Raw genomic sequence first — 23,233 nt, forward strand, 5'->3', positions numbered from 1 at the left:
TGCGCTACGGTATGCGCTACAGGTCTGAGATGTACCACGGGAAGCGTTGTGGGCCCGAAAAGCGCCGCGAAAAAAAAAGGCTGATTTGTACACATTGAAAATAAACTATTTTTTGAAGAAATTTTCGCCTTCTATGTTTTGCGATGTTTTAGATTGTAAATATCTTAAGTTGGAAATTGACTGCTTTAAGATGAATTAACCAAATGCTATTACTAAGAGCCGACTTTAAATAATAATACGAATTTTAAAAACAGTAGAGAGGATTTGAAAACTGAAAATAAGCTATTTTTTCATTTATAGGTTGGACGACCATTGTTCCAATATTCACCATCGTCCTCGAGTGAAGGAGAGGAAGAACTCATTGAAGGGGCAATGGAGTTTCATGACATTCAGGACAATAAAACATCAACTATCAATGACTGGCATGGTATCATTAACTCTGGAGAAATACCTTTTAATATTGACGTGTTTCTATGTAATTATCTCAATGTAGAACCTAGCACAGTTGAACAAGGCAATGTTCCTAGTTCATAGGCGGACTTGCCTTTGCTAAGTCCAAATACCCGGCTAACTTTAAATGATTTCACAAACGAATTAACTGGGAACCCTCCCCCCACTGATATCCTACTTCCACTTTAAACAACTGAAGTGGAGCATACCCCAACTATTATTGAATACCTGTGGGGAGGGGGTAATACACCCGAGGGAGATACGACTTGTCACGACTTTCAATTATCCAATACAATTTTAAATAATATATTTGTTTTGACTGCGATTTTTGGGGATCCCTTTAATTCACTTATGGGGGGAAGTTTTGTGTTTGATCCTGTAGAAATTGTGCATTAATATGTAGATAAAATTCGTGCACTACTGGAGAACCAAATTCAGTTGTGGGGAGGTAGGGATTCAATTAAGGTTTCTATTATTTTAAAGGTATTCTATTTAAATGAGGGGAAAAGTGAAGTTTATTATCATTATATACATTCCGAGATGCGCGTAATTTATCCGAATTTAGAAAATTTTGAGGGTGCTTTCATGGATTGGGTAGGGCAAATTATAGCGCATCTTGAGAACTATAACGAAAATGGGAGCGGATCTGTAGTTTTATTTATTGAAAATTTAAGTGGAAATATTTGTAAATTTAAGAAAGATTTTATTTTAAGGGGGGAGGGTATGAAAGGGATACAGTTTTAAATTATAATCCGGATCTAGTAGGTTGTCAAGGTGTCCAGAAGATTTGTTTTGAAACAGGTCAAAAATGTTTCAAGTATGCTTTCCTCATATCAGCCTACAAGCCTCTAGCACGTGACGCTTCAAAGATGAATTTAGATCACTGGGCTGTACATGTGAAGGACGGTTCCGATTTCCCAATTTTCGATTTTTCGTGTTTAGAAGGGAAACACCCAGTAACGCTACGATCTATTGATGTTTTTGAAAGGACTAATGCCCATTTAAATATCGGCATTACTGCGGTTCAGTAGGAAACAGAATTTGAAGATGGGGTTCGTTTAAAAAAGAAGGGGGTGGTCTTCCCTGTAAGGAACCCGTCAATTGATTTGGTCAGACACTGGGTTTGGTTGCTATATGCACCACGTAGTGAACCCAATTCAATTGGCTATTTTAACCCAATTACTGACATTAGTAGAGTTCTGGGGGACGGTAAGGATAGGGAGATACGTTTCTAATGTCCGACATCCTTCTCTCGATTTTGGAATGAATTCAAGTTGCAAAATCACATGAAGTTTTGTAGACGGCATGGCTTCCAGATAGTGGAAACGGTTTCAGGGGATAGGGGCATTTTACGCTTCAAAAATTTCCAGAATACCCTCCTCCAGTGCAACAAAATATCTTTAGACTGTGAAGCTAAGCTGGTGGAGGTGAATGATCCCCAATTTCCAAACCGAGTCAAAGAACACCAATCTATTGCAGTGTCCTATGCTCATGTGCAATGAGATAGTTCTAACACCATGCGGTTGTTAGAAATAGTCGAGACATTGGACGAGAGCGAGCGCATGGTCAAGGCACTAACTAAACTAATTGGCACGGCTAATTGCGCTATTTCTCGTTTGAGAAATACCCATTATCCAATGGTGCTGTCTGCAGAGGCTCGTATCGCGATTAAAGATCAAAAAATATGTTGGGTTTGTAAGGGGGAGTATGTAGAGGAGGATAAGGGGACTAAAGGGAAAAGAGGGGGAGGGGGAAAGTCAGAGATCATGATCACTTGTGGCAGGAAATATCCAAGGGAAATAGCTTTCCCTTGCTTAAACAGCACTTTCCAGACAGTGAAATGTATGATCTGTTGACCTGTAAAGGTATATATGCATACGATTATTACTATTCTGGCGCTCGCTTAAGTGAGGTGAAACTACCTCCAATTGAAGCTTTTTACAATTCACTCACCAACAGTGAATGCACAGCCGAGGAGTATGAGTTTGCCAAGAAGGTGTGGTCTAAGGGGGATTGTAAAAATGGGTGGGATTAATGTAGACTGTACTTGGCCAGTGACGTTTTAACTCTGTTGAATATAGTCTGTAAGAATACAGACCAAATCTATTTAGAGTTCGGGTTAGATATAGGCTACTAATTTTCAACACCCCATTTAGTGACGAATTTAATTCTAAAAATTAGTAGGGAGGAAATAGGCGTAATCACTGACGTAGATCAACACCTTTTTGTAGAGCGTTCAATGAGGGGAGGGTATGTTTTTCACGGGGACCGCGTCTTGTCAACCGATCTGAGCGGACAAAGCACCGGTGCAAAGTCAAATGCAGTGTTTTTGGACATGAACTCATTGTACCCCTCGGCAATGTCTCACTACTCTTTGCCGTGTGGGAACTATCAATGGTTTGAGAATCCTTGTGAGTTCCCCGACATTACCACCGTCGAGGACAATGGGCCACAAGGATGGTTCTTTGAAATTGACGGTCACATTCCGCTGGCGCTTCACGACTCCGTCAAAGATTTTGTTTTTCCTTGTATCAATCAACCCGTGAGCAGGGATTCACAGATCCCCTAAAAGCGATCAGTGGTTGAGGATGTGGGGATGCACTGGACCCCCTCCAAGCAGAAACTGATTGCTGATTTGGACCCTCAGGAGACAATCGATGTTCACCATTTGCTCTTGCACTGGATGGTAAACAATGGTTTCAAGATCACCAAAATACACAGGGTCCTGCAGTTCAATCAGCGACCATATTTGAAAACGTTTATCGATACTTTTGTCGATAAACGCTCTAGGGCAAACTCCAAGGTCGAGAAGGAATTGTACAAACTCATCCTAAATTCAGCGATTGGCAAAATGTGTGAAATCGTACGTAATAGATCATGCTGCGATGTCGTGACTGACCCTCTAGTGTGCACGGATTATTGCCGATCCCAATTTTACATCGTTCACGAGTATAGAGGCTGGTATGGTTCTTCTACACAGGCGAAAGCAAAATTTGGTACTGAACAAGAATATAGCGGGCGGCATTTCAGTGCTAGAAATTTCAAAAAAGCTCATGTTGTCGTTCTTTTACAATTTGTGCAAGGTGCAATGGCCACGGGAAGGGGAGGTTTAAGTTTACTATGGGGATACAGATTCTCTGCTGCTAAAGGTAAATGGGACTGAAGATTTATTGGGTGATTTAAAAAGGGGGAACACATCAGCTCGCGGATGGATTTCACCAACTGGAATCAGTCACTCTACCCCAAGTTGGTGAAACGTCAAGCCCCAAACCAACTATTAATATTAAAATCAGAGACGGGGAGTGATTTGATATCCAGGGGGGTGTTCCCGGGTCCCAAAGCTTATTGCGTTAAAACTCATAGTGGGGATGAAAAGAAGGCGTGTAAAGGGGTGCATACACATTTTGTAAAGAGCAATTTCAACATGAGTGTGTACAGAGACTGTGTAGAAAGTAGCCTAGTGCCGAGAACACAAGTACTTGCAAGTCGCTCTCTACAGTATAGAAATTATACTGTGAGAGTGGAAAAGAATGCAATGTCGTGTATATCTGACAAAGTCTATGTGCTCGAGAATGGTGTGAGTGTCCTGCCTCATGGCCACTACCGTATTTCAGACCGAGTTGAATGCATAGACTATCGCAATCAACTTGGTCTGGATAAACTAACCTAACTTGAACTAACCAACTAACCAACTAACCACCACCACCACCACTGACCCAACTAACCCAACCACAAACCTGTAGCAGTGACGACAACTATTGTTTTTCCACCGCGGTTCCCGGGGGGGGCCTTCCCGCAGCCGCCCAGGGGGGGGGATTGGGGGGGGCCCTTCCCGCGGATCCCGGGGGTGGGGGGTCCCGTTCGCGGCCGACCAGGGGGATGGGGGGATCCCACCTTTTAAATTCACTATAATGTTCAACTTTGCTAGTTCAGAATTTCCAAGTGTTTTTTTTCAAGTGTTGTTTTTTCAAGTGCTCTTGTTGTTGTTGTATAGAAAAGTGTTTAAAGACAATAAGTGTTGTTGTTGTACAGAAAAGTGTTGATGATGGACAAAAAGTGTTTTTTTAAAGACAATAAGTTTTGCTCTTCATGGACAAAAAGTGTTTAAAGACAATAAGTGTCATTTTTATCATTACAGTTCATTTTGAACAAATAGAGTTTTCATGCAGTGTCAAAATAAATGCTGCCATGAAATTTTGTCAACTGTTCTTGTTGAACAAGTGTTATTCATATCGTTGTTCATGTTGAACAAATATTTGTTTTCATGTTGCCGAAATAAATGCTGCCACGAAATATTGTTGTTACTCTTGTTAACCAGTACTAGATAGATCTATGGGAAAATTATTACTACTTATTCATTGGACACGTATAATTTACAGTTAGTTATAGTTCAACTGTTGTCAGCAGCAGCAGCAACATGTATCAATTTAAAACACCCTTCAGGTTGTTTCTGTGTGGTCCCTCAATGTCGGGAAAAACAACACTTTTAACTAAAATAATTAAAAATTGCGATAAAATGTTTTTGGAAAAACCGAAAAAAATCTACTATTGCTATAGTATTTGGATGGAGTCCTATGATCAAATAAAAGCTATTGCCACAACCATACCAATACAATTCATACGGGGACTTGATGTTTTCAATAGTATTGAATCGAACTCGTGGCTGATTATTGATGATTTGGCTGAATCCATTGAACAGTTCTCACAGGAAATGTTACAACTGTTCACCGTTCGCTCCCACCATGAAAACATTTCCGTAACACTAGTTCTACACAATCTGTTTCATCAGAGCAAATGTATGCAAACCCTTGCTTTGAATTGCACTATCTATATTATCTATCAAGTCGTTCGTGATTCTAGCTCGCACATAACTCTCATTAAGCAGATATACACCGGCGCCCCTAAATTTCTGTTGTCAGCGTACACTCAGGAAACTAACAAGCCCTATGGTTACATTTTTCTGGATCTTAATAAGAGCATGCCCGAATATCTACGTGTAGTCACCGACATTTTCGACAATGAAATTACAGTATATCTTCCGGTGAACAGTAGAAAAGGCTATTAGTTGCCATTACGACACTGAAGAAACTACACAAACAACGGCATTTATTTTTCGTTTCAATCACTTCAAACCCCTTGCTTAGGAAGGCTATACTCAAACAAGGTGTTGTCAGTGATTTCATTATTCTAATATCTGAACTTTGTTTAAATTTAACTGAGGGCAATGTTCAACTGCCAGAAGGTGTTAGACAACAGAAAAAGCAACATCGTTCCACAGTACGCGCCTGGGCTTTTAAAAAAAAGTGAAAAATTTTTAAAACAAAACGACTCCTTCAAGCGGGCGGTAGCTTTTTCACACTTTTACTGCCAATAATTGCAGGACTTGTAAACAGTTTTCTCTAGAGAATGGCAAAACCCTATAAATTGACACCATTTGAACTTGTCCTCCCGCCCGTCGAACATTTTGAAGACAATCTAAGCAAATTCATTAATGATCAGAATATTGCCGATGACAAAAAACTGCTTTTACTTCAAGATGCATTGCGACGTGTGGACAAACATAAACCCTATCGTGAGAGACCCACCGTCGCCACCACCACTGATCCCTCTAAACAGGAAACATCTCCTCAAGATTCAGCATTGCAATCAAAGGAGAAGGAATTGAATTCAATTGTATCGAAAATTGGAAACCTATTGCCACTCACCTATAGAGAACAAAGAAAAAAAGAGTATTATCATATCTCTAGTTGGAAACTGATGATGAACATCAAGTTCAAGTCGATAGCACAGGGAAACGAATTATAATTCAGGGAAAAAGTTATAATCTAGTTGATTTAATTTGTGATATGGTGACGAATCGTAAAGAACTTTTATCCTTTGACAATAATCTATACACTTTTCTAAGTGTATCAAACTTTCCCAAAAGATTTATTGGCAATAAGCAAATTTTAAAGAAACTAAGAGAATATAGTCCTCCTCCAACACCAACACCAACACCATTTAAAAAAGAAGAAGAAGATTCAATATCTGAAAATACTAGTAGCACTACTGATTTTACAACACCTGTGGCTGCTAGTCAAAAGCGAAGACTAATTGATTCACCCTCCAGTGTGCAAAAGGGGAGTGGACATTACACAACGTGTTTGTGTTCAAAATGGTTGAAGTTCTGAAAGGTGTCTATGAAAATATTGGTGAAGCGGGAAGTTTAAATTCTCCCAAAACACTTTCTAGAGTTGTCTCCGGTACCACATTGGAAAATGCAAAAGAGTATCTAGAAAATGAACCAAGTTACACACTACATCGGAATCGCAGGCTTCGCAGTAAACAATATCGACAAACTAAAGCCTTTTTCCCTCTGCATATAAAGCGAATGGATCTCCTCACTCTAGACGCAATTCAACGGCGTCAAAATGCACCCTACAAATATATTCTGGTGGCAATCAGTATCTTTAGTCGCTATGCCTATGCCATCCCATTACGGTCAAAGAGAGGTGTTGAAGTTGCTTGGGCCATTGAAAGTATTCTTGAACAGGATTCGTATAGAAAAATTCAATCGGACAGTTGTAGTTAATTTGTTAATCTAAATGTGCATAAGTTTCTATTGAAATATTGTAAATCACTCTATCATCCTCACAGCCCAATAAAAGCTGCAGTCGCCGAGCGTCTAGTAAGAACTATTCGTCTATTAATTTCAAGATATTTTACACTGAAATATACACCGGCTTTTATCCATAATTTAGATAAAATCAGGCAGATATACAACCATCGACCCCATCGATCTCTGTCCAACTCAAGCCCTCGGGATGTTCACTACAATGAAAATACATTTTATGCTTTTCTAAAGCAATATTCCAATGATGGAAAAGAAAAAAAAATGTGAAGAAGAAAGTCAATGTTGGTGATACTGCTCGAATTAATAGAACCACCATTATTTTTGAAAAGGGGAATTATTTATGGAGCACTGAACTTTTCAAAGTGTCCAAAATCCTGGATACCGAGCCCACGACCTATCGACTGCGAGACACCAAATATGAAGATATTCTCGGCGGTTTTTATGAATATCAAGTGCAAAAAGTTAGAAACACTAGTGAAATGTATCAAATTGAAAAGATATTAAAGAGTCGTACTCGTTGGGGCAAGAGACAGTTGCTTGTTCGCTGGCTAGGATACAACTCAGATTTGGATTCTAGGGTCAGTGCTGAAGATATTAACAATGCCCAATGATTTCTATGTGACTTTCATGTCCAATGTTTCTGATCCTCTCTACAATGACTTGAATAGAACAAGTGATTTTTGGACGAAACTCTCCCCCACCATCAAATTCGAAGACAATGGAAAGTATGAAGTGGCTCTTGTCGACTGTATTCTCAAAAATACCTACGACATCCTTAGAAAGGATCGTAAATATGAAATAAAAATTACACCCTATGATTGGCCGCCACCACCATCCTTAGGTGATCAAGAACAAATTCAAAAGATCAATTGGATGGATTATCCATATATTGAATTACCCTACGAGGAGCTCACCTGTATGAATGATTTATGTCGTTCTATTAATAAAAGAATTTCTGCTCGTAAAAAAAGAGTTTTTCATTTCAACTATTCAAAGGAGGAGGGCAAGATCTACATTAGTTCACCTATTGCCAACGAAAAGGTTGTTCTCAATGATAACCTAAAGGATGTTCTTAGCTTTAATCTCAATATAATCAATGGCAAAAGTGCCGGAAACACTAATTTCATTTTTGCTGACTACCAGCCTGCCTTCTCCACAGGCACTTGTATATTTCTCTACGCCTCATTTGTGGAAACGTCTCTGGTTGGTAATTCAAATGTTCCCCTCCTACGAGTTCTTGAACGAAAAACCAATCAAGAGCATATTCACCACTACAATATAAAGCATCTTCAGTGTATTCCCGTAAACACTTCCTATTTGGAACTCTGTCAGTTAACACTAAAAACTGAACTAGGTGATCCCATAACAATTTCAAAAGTTTTGGCTGTGATTACATGCCATTTTCGTCCCATAGTTCAAAAGTAAGATTTCTAATAAAAAAGTGGTATTGACTTGCCCCGATATTGAATGCTATGTTAATACTCTTGGCCCAAGACAACAGGGCAATGGAATAGACTATTACAAAGGTCGCTCGTCAATGTCTGGCTACGGTCTTGGCAGTTGGTTTGCTAAGCTGTTTCGCTCTTCACTACCACTGGCTAGAAAAAATCTTGTACCAGCTGCGACAGATTTTGCATCTTCTACACTATACGATTGGGGCTCTAGCGAGGATTTTCAAAAAAGTACTTCGTAAAATCTTAGATCCAGTGCGCGAACCCTTGGCGAGAGATTAAAACAAAATGGTAAAAGCTTAAAAAGGTCAAGAAACAATGCATCACTCATCAGTCTCCTTTCAGGTCAGAAACGAAAAACATCATCTCTCTTGTCAAAGAAAAAAAGGAAAAAGCCAACACGTGCTGTAAACAGAAGAAGAAGTCCCAGGAAGAAAATTGTTAGATCGAAACTAGATTTCTTCTCCTAAAATGTCCTACCTACCGCATAAGGATTCTCAACCTTCAATCACCGCCTCATTAAATCTATTCAATGCTGAAAATGTTGATGTGAGTGTCAAGCATGGATACTATGAACAATTTTATCCACAACAACCCCTCTCCAATAATATCCACTTTCAAATTTATTCCAATGAAGACTACTTTATGGACATGTCTTCTACATGTATAGATTTACAAAAGAAAGTCCGGAAATACAATAATACAATGCCAATTTGGGCCGATGGAATATTCTATGAAAATTGTATATTACATAATTTATTTCGTCAAATTAGTGTCTACATCAATGGCACGCTGGTGAGCACAAGCAACAATATCTCAAATTATACTAGCTATATGCAATTCATGTTAATGACACCAAAGGGATACAAGTAAATGAGAGGCGCCTCCAATGGCTATGAATATATTACTAATACTGATAGTACAAATGCTACAACTAGTGAATTACATCTAGTTGGAAAAATATATCATGAAATATTTAATATACCCCTATGGCTGCCGCCCAATGTTAAAGTGGATATAAAACAAACGCTTGCACCATCCAATTTCATATTGAGAAAAGAACTTGCTGTCAATCCTGATGTAAGTCTCTCCATCACATCGGCAATACTTCATGTACGCAAACAACAGGTAATTAGTTCTGTTTCTTTGGCCGTGGAAAAACTGAGAGCCAATGGAAATAATATTAAACTACTTATTCCTCATACAATAACCAATCAACTTCATAGTGCCATGGGCTCTCGCACCTTCACCGATTCATCCTTTATCAATGGCGAAATCCCGTCAAAACTTGCATTGGCATTTGTAAAAAGCGCCAGTGCAATAGGATCGTGGACTGAATTCCCACATAAATTCGAGATGTTTGGACTTTCATCTCTTGTGTGTAAAGTAAACGGCATCCCACTCTACAATCTATCTTTTGATAAATCCTATAGAACATTGTATGAGTTGACCATGCAAACCCTAGATCATGACTCTCAACTATTTGAAAATGGTATAACCAGAGATATGTTTGCTAAAACACATGGTATCATTGTACTGGATTTGTCTGGCACGCAGGATATGAGTATAGTATGTACGGGAAGTATCCGTTTAGAGTATACATTTTCCAACCCTTTTGCTAAGAGTATTGAACTAATGTCACTAAATAAATATGAAACCTATTGGGAAATCACTCCCGAAGGCAGTGTTCTACTAGACTTGGCGCCATGAACACCGGTCAAATAATCAATGTATTTAATATGGACCCCTACATGTCCCAGTACAAATCCTAATGTCTGCCCTCGGACTTTCTTGGAAAAATTCAAAGTGTCAACAATATCTTGATTATTGTTAATAGCAGTCCGTCGATTGTGCTGACGGGTCATTGGCTGTGCATCTTTCAAACAATGAAGACGATTGAATTTTTTGATCCTCTTGGTCTACCATATACATTCTACACGCCTCACATTAGCAACTATATTGAGATCAGTGGGACAACTATTATTCAAAATCTGAAGAGGGTGCAGGATCTAACGACTAAAAGCTGTGGCTTCCATGCACTACTATATTTTGTGTTCCGATGTCGCGGCTATACTTACAAGCAGTTTCTCCACATTTATAGTGACAATCCACGTCTGAATGACTTTCTAGTGGAAAATATCCTCTCAGACCTATACAGTATTGATTTCAGTGCCCTAAGAGTAAAGTGCTTAAAAAATGTTTGTGAATTTGTTTATTAATAAAATGCATATATATACAACAATGTCTTTAAATCTCCACTTTTAGATTTCTTCTTCAATGTATAGGCAACTGTCGTGAACCACTAATGCTGGTAAATCATTTGGATTCACTGTATATTGATCTTGATTGACTGCAAAGTCAGGGTCACATTTTCTACAGTACAATGTAGCTTCACTCTTGTCATATCTCTTTGTATAGTCGATGATACTATTTGCATTCATATTATGAAATTCACGAGTTTCAATCTGTCTATTTGAAGCAATATCATATGCAATGTTTTCAAGTGGTGAATCATATTCGATAACTGCCAAATAAAAATCACTTGGCTTATAGTCATAGTAGGCAGTGTCATCACAACGATGACGTAGAAACAAAATTGTCTTGTTAGTCCAACAGTTGAATCGTAGACCAGACTCCTCTTCCCAGAATAATTTAAATCCACGACAATACCAATCTCGTAGAAATAAACTAAAATCACGTTTGGGATTCTTTCCAATCCTCGCGGGTTAAGTATTCTCCCACTGATCATATTTATCATAGTGACAATTGGAGCACAGGTACCCTCTAGGATGAGAGTCACACACCTCTTCAAGACATGAATTACATCCTTTAATTTGTACTGCATAGCCTCTATGTAATTTACAAGGATTACATAATTTGCACTTTTCACTATAGTCATCTATAATTGTACAATTCTCACATTGAGTCCAACTGCCAAGAGTGTACATGTAAAATGGACATATATAGAACATTTTTCGGTTTCCGATGTCAACTCTCTCACAGCTAAAACGAAACTGATCGTCCTCGCTCCATAAATTCAGTGAGGGGAAATGTGGGGAGAGGAGTAGCTCTGTTACGTTACCTCTTTCGAAGGAGGAGCCATCTACATTGAATCCATTGGCAATGTTTTCAAAAGTATATCCACGATATGATTCTGCCTTGTTTCAATTAATATATCAATAAATTGACTATAAGCACTTGAGTCACATTTTAAAAGTTTCATACAATAGTCCGATGGGGGAGAATCACTCCTCATTATATTGTCAAGTGTTCCCTGACAAGAGAATATCCTGCGTTTAAGAGATAACTCGAGAAAATCGTCATCCAAAATCAAATGTTTTTCCATAAACACTAGATTTGATCTAATTATCTCTTTCTCAAATTTATTCATTTTTCAATCCTTTCACTCTGACTGCTGACTCTAGACTGACCCTGATTCGTTAGCCCCTAGCCTAACCTAACCAGAAAAGAGAGAGAACATTTTCGATTTCGAAACAATTTTAATGAATAATTACAACAACATCAATAATACAGAGCATGTACAATTAGCGATACAGTTTATTGTCTTCGATATGTTTCACTAATACACTTAAAGCACATTGAAGTCTATTCACATGTGCTAAATCAACTTTAGCGGCAAAAAATAATTGATCCTTCATTTTAAATTTGCTCAAGGATATAACATCTCTTGCATATACTGCATCCCATTCCAGACAATTTAGTGATCCTTTTGTGATTTCTACCGCAATGCTTGGTGATCTTGTATTATTACCTTCAACTCCACTATCAACTTCTAAGAGGGTAAACATTCCACTCGTCATCATCAACACAAATATATATCCAAATGAGTAAAGTCAAAACTGTTCTCACTCCTTTGAATTCTATTCACAGACTAATAAAACTTTAGCAAAAAACTCTTTCCTTATATTCCATCCCTCGCTAATATGTTTGCGAGCCCTCTGATTGGTTGAGAAGGGGGATGTAACCAACTCGCTGATTGGTTGAGAAGGAAACACGTGATCTAACTGTTTTCTATTTCTGGAAACTCATAATATTCGCCTCGAGCATGTACATGTCCAAAACAAGAACAACAACAAAAGTGTTTCCTATTTCTGGATCACAACATTCTTCCCTAGCGTGCACTTGCCCAAAACAACAAATAAATCGTCCTTGACATTCACTGAGAGCGTGCACTTACAACAACAACAACATCGACCTCGGGAAAAAGAGGTCATTGACCCCATTAACCATATGTTCTCCCTAGGGACTTTATGCCCATATTTGGTGTTAAAAAAAGTTGTAGGTGGCAGCAGGGGTGAGCGATCGGACATTTAGGGTCATCTCTACTGAAAGTAAGGAGTGACATTAAAACTTAAAACGAACAGAAATTATTCTGTATATGAAAGGGGCTGTCCCCTCCTCAATGTATCGCTCTTTACGCTAATTTTTTTTATTGTTTTAAAAAAATAAGTTGTGTGATAGATTCAAACTTTACCGTAAAGAGCGAGGTGTTTAGGAGGGGACAGCCCTTTCATGTACGGAATAATTTCGGCTTGTTTTCAGTTTTAATGTTGCTCCTTACTTTAAGTTAAAAAAAACTTCTTTTTTTTTATTTAATTTCTGAACGTTTTTGAATTAATGCAGCTTTGATTTTGGCTCACCGTATATGAAAAATTAAAAAGAAATTCGCATATTAATTTTCCTCTTTTTGGCTAAATGACTTTCTCGAAATTTAGTTCTGACGTAACTTACGAATTAACTTACGTAACGAATTTTTATATTCATATGTTTTATTACGTATATTAGGAAGTTTTCCCCCTGGTCGATACCTTTCTCTTTACGCTAAAGTTCGAATTTTGTTCGAATCACAAACCCCTGAATCACAAAGGCCGGTTAATTAGAATAGATAGCTCTTTTAGTGAAAAGGGCGAGATATTGACTAGGGGGCGAACCCCTCATATACTTAATAATTTCTGTTTATTTTAAGTTTTAATGTTGCTCTTTACTTTCAGTTGAAAAAACTAATATTTTTTATTTAATTTCTGATCGTTTTTTAAATAATGCTGGGAAATCCGGCGCCAACTTCATATAAATGTCCCTTCCCCCAAGGAAAAATCCTCCATGGAAGGATCCACCCCCCGAACCCCCTCCTCTGACACCCCCCCATCAGAAAAAATCCCTCCTGAAACGTCTTTATACTTCCCATTAACCAAAACTATATGTAAACAATGGACAAAGTTCATACGTTCCACCCCTTCCCCCGGGATCTGTGGGGGATTAAATCATCCTCAAAGACATAATTATTAGATTCTCGACTATGATGAACAAACTGGCTATCTCAAAATTTTGATTGGGTGACTTTGGGAAAAAAAAGAGCGTGGGAGGGGGCCAAGTTGCCCTCCAATTTTTTTGGTCACTTTAAAAATGCACTATAACTTTTAATTTTCGTTCAAATGGGCCCTCTTACTATATCCTAGGACTAGTGGATCGATACGATCACTCCTGGGAAAAAAAACAAAAAAACAACAACAAATAAACACTCATGCATGATCTTTCTTCTGACAAAAAATACAAAATTCCACATTTTTACAGATAGGAGCCTGAAACTTCCACAGAAGAGTTGTCTGATACGCTGAATCCGATGGTGTGATTTTCATTTAAGTGCTATGACTTTTAGGGTTTGTTTTCCCCTTTTTTCAAAAACAAGTCAAACTTCTTCTGGCGCTTAACTTTTGATGGGCAAGGCTAAATTTGATGAAACACATACATTTGAAATCAGCATAAAAATTTGACTCTATTGATGTATCTATGGGTATCCAAATTCCGGTTTTTAGAGTTTCGGTTACTATTGAGCCGGGTCGCTCCTTACTTACAGTTCGTTACCACAAACTGTTTGATATTATTTATGACTTCTTATCAAGTCAATTTGGTAGTGGGTTTGCTGCTTTATATTAATAACATTCAAATAACCGGGCCACATGAAGCAAAAGCAAAAATACCGGATAATTCCAAGTTTTATTACATATAATTCAAAGTCTAATGTTATACTGTAACAAGAATCTTATTACATTTCAAAATTAGACGAATGTACATATAAAATAAACCTATAATACACACAGACTTGTTACGAAAATTGTAGTCACCTACAATTTCTCTTTCAATTGGCAACAGTGCAAGTGAAGATCTTTCTTGCCTCGTGGTATTGCAGCAGTACGTCTTCAACCATCGAAGACAAGAAAAAAGTCTTCCACACGACGCAGAATTCTCAGGAATAGTGAAGTACTGTATAAATAGAACAAATATCAGAGGAAGCACACATTTGAAGCGTTTTTCAGCAAAAACAGATGCCGTTTCTAGAATATTTTTGTTTTTTATATCCTCAACTCCGTAAAACCCTGTAGCGCAGACACGCAGCGTTCAAAATCGAGCTTATAGTGTTTACACACAAAGCTTACACTGTCTTTGTTCGTTTTGTTTACACCTAGCATTACGCTAAGTTGTTCAAAACTTCAAAACTGTTCTCTTCTAGCTTACTTTCAATCTCTGTAGAAAGAAGATCAATAACAGGGTACAACACTGTATTTTTGAAAAACTCTTGTGCTGTCTCATATGGAACTATTGTACCCCACCCAGTTTCACTGGAACTTCATGTTTCAAGGGCAATTCAGGACCTATAAAACTACATTTAATAGCTAATTCTGAACTGTTAAGGCAATCATAAAGTGCCATATGACACCCACTACGTGTAATTTTGTAAAATAAAATTGCTTTTTTTATTTGATATTTACCTTTAATATATTAAATATTTGATATCATTTTTATTTAATTTCACAGATTGAAACAAAAATGACGCATGGCAAAATACACGGGAAATATGTATTTTGGGTTATATATTTGCATAATAGAAGGGGATTGTGGGTAAACTATAGTGCATTTGCAGTCAAAATGTTCTAACTACAATTATTCTACACATTATGAAGTAAGTCTAAGAATTGTTTTTTAACATATTTCCTTCTCAAACGTCTCAATTCTATATTTATAAAAATTTAAGGAGGGGTACATTTTATAAGGAGGGGTATATATATTTATATATATATTAATATATAAATTTAAGGAGGGGTATATATATATATATATATATATATATATATATATATATATATATATATATATATATATATATATATATATATATATATATATATATATATATATATATATATATATATATATATATATATATATATATATATATATATATATATATATATATATATATATATATATATATATATATATATATATATATATATATATATATATATATATATATATATATATATATATATATATATATATATATATATATATATATATATATATATATATATATATATATATATATATATATATATATATATATATATATATATATATATATATATATATATATATATATATATATATATATATATATATATATATATATATATATATATATATATATATATATATTATCTTATTTGTTTTATAGGTCCCTTGAACAAGTCATTTTTGTGAACTCAAAACTTATTTTGTGGAAAAAGTCTGTTCGTTTTACATTGGCTTAGCCTTTTCAGGGAAAAAGCAAATAATACTTTAAATCTTTTCGTTTTTTTAAGACCTTATAGTTTGGCCTGCTATTTGTATGCTGGAGAAAAATTGTCAGCAATTTTTAACAACATACACCCTTTTAAAAATCTGGACACAAATATTAGTATTTAATTTAGTTTCGTACCTCTTCTAGTTGACCTGAACTGGAAAACTTAATACCATTTGCAAAAAAATCTGTTTACTTTCTTTGATAGCTTGGATACACTTACGCTATTTTGTTTTTGTTAAATTTTAAGAGCAGAAGTAGCCCCGAAAGTTTGTACATAATAGCCTCAGTCGTTCTTGGGATACTGCTGAGATGCCTTATTGGGAATTAGCATTAACATAGTGCATTTTGATTTAAACTTAAGGCAACATTTAGTTTTTAAACATAAAGGCAAATTGGAGGGTGGGCGTGGGAGGGGGATTAGTTTCCCTCCAATGATTTTAGACTATTAAAAAGGGCATCAGCTCTTTCTATTTTCAATCGAATTAGCCCTTTTCGAAGTTTCTACGACAACTCCTTCGATATGAAATGCCCTGGTCTAAACAACAACAACAAAAAAAAGTAATACATTATACCCATATCGATCTTTACTATAAAAATGTCAAGCCTTCCAATCACTTTCGACTATTAAAAAGGACATTAAGTCTCTCGAATTCCAATCGAATGAGCCCTTTTTGAGTTTCTACAAGAAAGCTTTCTATAAACACCTTATATGCCCCAGGGTATAAATTACAACCCTTATCCTAAGGGCTGTGTGGCTGGTTGTCATCCTCTAAGACCTAATTTCCAGAACGTTCAACTACGTTAAACATAATGTCTATCTCAAAATTTTTATTGAATGTGTTTGGGAAAATGAAAGGCACTTTCAACTATTAAGAAAGGCACTAGACCTTTCAATTTCCAATCAAATGAGCCCTTTTGAAGTTTCTACGACACCGCTTTCAATAAAACCCTTATATGCGTCCAAGGCACAACTTATAACAATTGCCATGAGGGCTGGAGGGGGGGGGGGTTATTGTTATCCTCAAAGACCTAATTTCCTGAACTTTCTACTACGTTGAATAAAATAGCTATCTGTAAATTTTGACTAGATGTGTTTGGGGGAATGGTGGGCGTGAGAGGGAGGTTAGTTACCCTCCAATCCCTTTCGACTATTGTAATAAACACTAACCCTTGCAATTTCCAATTGAATGAGCCACTTTTAAAGTTCTTACGACAACTCTATCTATACAAACCTTACATGCCCCCAGGGAACAACTTACAACCTTTGCCCTGGGGGCTCTGGGGTTTTTTCATCCTTAAATACATAATTTCCAGAACATTTGACTAGTTTCAACAAAATAACTATCTCAAAATTTTAATTGGATGTGTTTGGGGAAATGGTGGGCTTGAGAGGGGGGTTATTGGCCCTTCAGTCACTTTCGACTATTAAAAGGTCACTAGCCCTTTAAATTTCAAATTGAATGAGCCCTTTTTGAAATTTCTACAATATCGCTTTCTATAAAAACCTTATATGTCCCCAGGGAATAACTTACAACCCTTGTCCTGAGGGCTGTGGGGGGGGGAGGTTTGACATCCTTAAAGCCCTAATTTCCAAAACTTTCATCTACATTGATTAAAATGGTTATCTAAAAATTTTGATTGGATGTGTTTGGGGAAAAGGTGGGCGTAAGAGGGGGGTCAGTTGCCCTCCAATCACTTTTGACTATTAAAAAGGGCACTAGCCCTTTGAATTTCCAATTGAATGAGCCTTTTTTGAAGTTTCTATGACACTATTTTTTTATAAAAACCTTATATGCCTCCAGGGCATAAGTTAGAACCCTTGCCCTGAGGGCTGTGGGGGATTGTCCTCCTCAAAAACATAATTTCTATCTGAAAATCAACTACGCAGAACAAAATGGCTATCTAAAACTTGATTGGATGTGCTTGGGGAAAAGGTGGGCGTGAGAGGGGGGTTAGTTGCCATCTTATCACTTTCGACTATTGAAAAGAGCACTAGACCTTTGAATTTCCAATCGAGTGAGCCCTTTTTCAAGTTTCTACGACAAAGATTTCAATAAAAACTTATAACCCTTGCCCTGAAGACTGTGGGGATAGTGTCCTGCTCAAAGGTATAATTTCCTGAACTATAAACTGCGTGGAACAAAATGGCTATCTCCTAATTTCCAGAACTTTCAACTACTTTAAACAAAAAGGTTATCTAAAAATTTTGATTGGATGTGTTTGGGGAAATGGTGGGCGCGAGAAGGGGGTTAGTTTCTCTCCAATCACTTTTGATCTCCTAATTTCCAGAAGTTTCAACTTCTTTAAACAAAAAGGTTATCTAAAAATTTTGATTGGATGTGTTTGGGGAAATGGTGGGCGCGAGAGGGGGGTTAGTTTCCTTCCAATCACTTTTGACTATTAAAAAGGGCACTAGCCCTTTGAATTTCCAATCGAATGTACCTTTTTTAAAGTTTCTATGACAACAATTTCTATAAAAACCTTATATGTCCCCAGGGCATAACTTACAGCCCTTGCCCTGAGGGCTTTGGGAGAGTGTCCTCGTAAAAAACATAATTTCTATCTAAAAATCAACTACGCTGAACAAAATGGCTATCTCAAAATTTTGATTGGATGTGTTTCGGGAAATGGTGGGCGTGGAAGGGGTGTTAGTTGCCTTCCAATCACTTTTGACCATTAAAAAGGGCACAAGCCACTTCGAGTTCCAATTGAATGAGTCCTTTTCGAAGTTTCTACGACAACTTCTTCGATACGAAGTCCCTGGTCTAAAGGAAAAAAAAAACAATTAATACATTGTGCCAACATCGTTCTTATATGCCCCCAGGGCATAACTTAAAACCCTTGCCCTGAGGATTGATGGGGAGTGACCTCCTCAAAAACATATTTTCTATCTGGAAATCAACTACGCTGAACAAAATGGCTCTCTCAATATTTTGATTGGATGTGTTTGGGGAAACGGTGGGCACGGAAAGGTTGTTAGTTGCCTCCCAATCACTTTCGACTATTAAAAAGGGCACTAGCCACTCCAATTTCCAATTGAATAAGCTCTTTTCGAAGTTTCTACGACAACTTCTTCGATACGGAGTTTACTGGTCGAAAGGAAAAAATTATAAATAATACATTGTGCCAACATCTTTCTGATATGCCCCAGGGCATAACTTAAGACCCTCTCCCTGAGGGTTGTGGGGGAGAGACTTCCTCAAATGCATATTTTCCATCTGAGAAATCAACTACGCTGAATAAAATGGCTATCTCAAAATTTTGATTGGATGTGTTTGGGGGAATGGTGGGCATGGAAGGGGTTTTAGTTGCCTTCCAATCACTTTCGACTATTAAAAAAGGCAGAAGCCACTCTGCCGATTTCCAGTTGAATGAGCCCTTTTCGAAGTTTCTATGACAACTCCTTCGATACGAAGTGACCTGGTATGAAAAAAAAATAAATTTTGCCAACATCGTTCTTTAGTTAGGCAGCGCGATTGCGCTGCCTAACAAAATTGTCCAAAGGACATGTAACAATGCTTCCAGGGTTGACGCAGCCCACTAGATCCCTGGGGCAAAGGTTGTGCGTTATGCCCTGGGGGCATATAAGGCTTTTACAGAATAGATTGTCATATAAACTTTGGATGGGGCATTTGAATGGAATTAGAAGTTATACTACCCTCTGTAAGAGTCAAAAGTTACTCGAGGGCAACAAGCCTTACCCCTACACCAATTATTTCCCAAAACAGACACCCACTATAAATTGTGAGACATCTAATTTCTTCAGAATTAGTGAAAGTCCCAAAAATTATGCCTTTGGGGATGTCAACCCCCTAACGACCCCCAGGGCAAGGGCTGTAAGTTAGACGCCCCTGTTACGCCCCTGTTAATGGCACAGGGCATAATCCAACCTAATCGACCTATTTGGGTATCAGGACACAATCTGACCTATCTTAAGAGAGGGTCTCTAAATTCCTGGTCATCATGAATTAAAGGAAAATATAAAAAAAAAGAATCCAATAGGCGTTAGGTCAATATAGAATAAAAATGTGGGAAATATATCGGACCTATTTTACAGGTCCGTTATATTTTTTTTTTTTTTTACAAATTATAAAATGAGTTGCTGACCATACTACATCGCGCAGGGGAGGAAGTATCTGAACACTTGCAATTAAATATCTACTAGAATTTGCAAGATTTTGCCTCCCAAAACATTTTATCTGTGGCAAAGGAAGCATAAATAGATTCTCACTAACATAACAGCTTATGTTAAAATCGTTTCGGACACAAAATGGGGGGGGGGCCTCTCCCCCACTCAAAAATTGAAGTCCCCATTCCCTCCCCGCTCTTCTACCAAGACTACTTTGAAATTTACAACATGTCCAAAAGTCTCTTCCCGAGATATTACTGATGTACTGTTTTTATTACCTGGACACAAATGCTGTCTTTCGATTTAGCTAGTCCTTCAATTCAAGTCCTTCGAAATTCAACGTTCACAGGACCCCATAACACTCTGAATATTTCAACTCTATACCCGGTCAATTCCCGAGATATCAACCCAGCATAAAAACGTCTTTGGGTTTACTCAGGAACATGTGTCCTTCCAGGAGTACACCATGAAACACCTTGGGAAATCTTGGAAAAAGAACAATCTTTTAAGATTTCTAGGGTGATAGGACAACTAAGACAAGAAGTGAAATTTCCCATTCTACTAAAGCCTATTTGCGAATAACTGATTATTTACGTAAATCAGGGGTCATTGCTCGTGTGGTTGCGGGTGTTAAGTCAACCCCGGATGCATACTAATTAGACTTTTTGAATATTCTGAACAAAATGACTTATCTTACAGTTTTAATTCGATACCATGGGTATTTTGGGGGAAAACACGGGAGGTGGATGGTAGCCGTTCAATCACATTCAGCCCTTAAAATGTCGACTAAAAATTCCCCATCCCCCAAGTTCTATGACCGCGCTTTTCATACGAATCGGCCGAGGAAAAAAAGTAAAAAAATAATGCATTGGAGGCATATGGCTCTTTAATAATTTTTGGCTATGTGATTCGTACCTCTAGCAAAGCCTCTTGTCTCCTCACGGGGTATTTCTTCCCTGGCTTGTTTTTCTCTTTCCTTCTCTTCAATTTTCTGCTGACGCTTCCTTTGTATTTTAGCCCATCTTCTTCGCCGAAGTGTTTCTTCATGTTCCCTGATAAGTGGAAATAAAATCTTCAAAAAAAAAACAAGAGAGGGAGCCTAAACCATTGCTTTGTACATTGGCTCTATGGGGTTAAAAACACTGTCCCCCAAAAGCACTTTCGTTGAAAAATAAAAGCACATGAAATACCGAAAAATTAAGGAGCAGACTACAACTATTTCCATATAGTGAGGGTTTTTGGGATAATTTTGCTCCTACTCCTCTGTACCGAGTAATAATATAACTACAATCTGCAACTTTAAACATGAAGTTCTACATTTCAAAAGAAGTTGCTCCAACAATATCAGTAGAATGGCCCCTATTGATCCCACGTGCACCACGTGGTTTATGGTTTTGTCACTGAGAATGAAAAAACAGGAATTTTCTCACTTGGAAAAACAGGAATTTTCTCACATTTATGTCTGTTTTCATGGATGGTTATGTGTGTTGGTCGATTTATTTGATGTTTTTCATGGATGGTTATGGATGTTTTCATGGTTTTTGTCAGTGAGAATGAAAAAACAGGAACTTTCTCAAATTTATGTCTGTTTTTATGGTTTTTGTCAGTGGGAATGAAAAAACAGGAATTTTGTCACTTTTATGTCTGTTTTTATGGTTTTTGTCAGTGAGAATGGAAAAACAGGAATTTTGTCACATTTATGGATGTCAACAGCAATTTATGTCTGTTTTATGATTCATTGTCAGTGAGAATGTACTTGCTCAACGCGAATGTTATGAGATTGTTTGGCGAACCTAACATGTGAACTTGTTCTACATAATCGAAGGGGACAGTAATAGTTCACGATGGGGGTATTAAGAAACATTATGGTTTCTTTAATCTTGAGGCGAACCTAACCTGAGAACTTGATTTACATATTCGGTGGGGGACGTATTGATTCCCAAAGGGGGAATTAAGAAACATTATGGTTTCTTTAATCTTTAGGCCTGAGGGATTTATTTATTATTGTTGTTTTGGACAAGTGCATGCTAGGGATGAATGTCAAGGTGTCCTGGAATAGGAAACCGGAAGTACATGCATCCTTCTCAGCCAATCAGCGAGTCGGATACATCCTCCTTCTCAGCCAATCAGAGAGCTGGTTACGTATGGTTTTCCCCCGTTACATAACAATTCACCCTTGAGATTTCGTATATAACGGGCATGCAATGTTATTAAATTATCAGAAAGTATTGTGACACAATTGAAACAACAATGAATGTTATTGATGAACTTGAAGCCTTGGCAGCCACAATTAGCAATGTGATTACAATTTCATTTTTTATTTTAAAAATAAAATTATTTTCATTGGTCACCCTACAGTTTATTTAGGTAAGTACCCCCCCCCCCCCACAAACCTAACCACCGTGCAATCTTTATAGTCACTAGGAAACATAAAATATGTTCTTTTTATCCTAACCCCCCCCCGCACTATTTTACAACCAAATTCTCGCAAATGGAAATACCTTTTCGTTAAATTCCACTTTTTATTTTTATTGGCCACCCTCCAGTATATTCAGCTAAAGTGTCTGCTGGCTTTTGTAAATTTTTAATGAAAATCCTGTTCTGTTTTGACACAATCTCCAGTTCGAGGTTAAAATTAGCTATCGCCCTTTCCGCTTTACAAACGCAGTCAACTGACCTATTCCTCTGTCAAATTAAAACAATAATTAAGCTAGGCCTACACAACCTGTATGGAAGTAGAGAAACAAGTTATTTTCAAATTAAGTCTAACAATATATTTAGGACATTATGTGAAAGGGGGGAGGGGGCACTACATTGCTTCTAACCAGACAAAATTATATGGATGATGATACTAATTTTCCTTCTTTTAAAAAAAGGAGCAAATTATTTTGAAACTAATTTTTTCTCTTCTTTTTAAGGCAAATTGTGAAGAATGCTTGTCGCCGCCA

At 37.3% G+C, this 23,233-nt stretch overlaps 1 protein-coding gene across 1 annotated transcript in view; it reads right to left on the bottom strand.

Moving 5' to 3' along the window:
* LOC148947443 (uncharacterized) overlaps positions 1-23,233 on the bottom strand; it is a 124,696-nt gene that overhangs the window by 57,108 nt on the left and 44,355 nt on the right. The window contains exon 4 of the mRNA XM_089095853.1: positions 21,201-21,337. Within this exon, the coding sequence (XP_088951979.1) occupies positions 21,201-21,337 (137 nt within the window). The remainder of the gene's footprint in view (positions 1-21,200; positions 21,338-23,233) is intronic.

The sequence above is a fragment of the Artemia sp. Qi Xiang Cuo genome, chromosome 10 (assembly GCF_049724085.1).
Source record: "Artemia sp. Qi Xiang Cuo chromosome 10, ASM4972408v1, whole genome shotgun sequence".
In the NCBI taxonomy this organism is placed as follows: Eukaryota; Metazoa; Arthropoda; class Branchiopoda; order Anostraca; family Artemiidae; genus Artemia; species Artemia sp. Qi Xiang Cuo.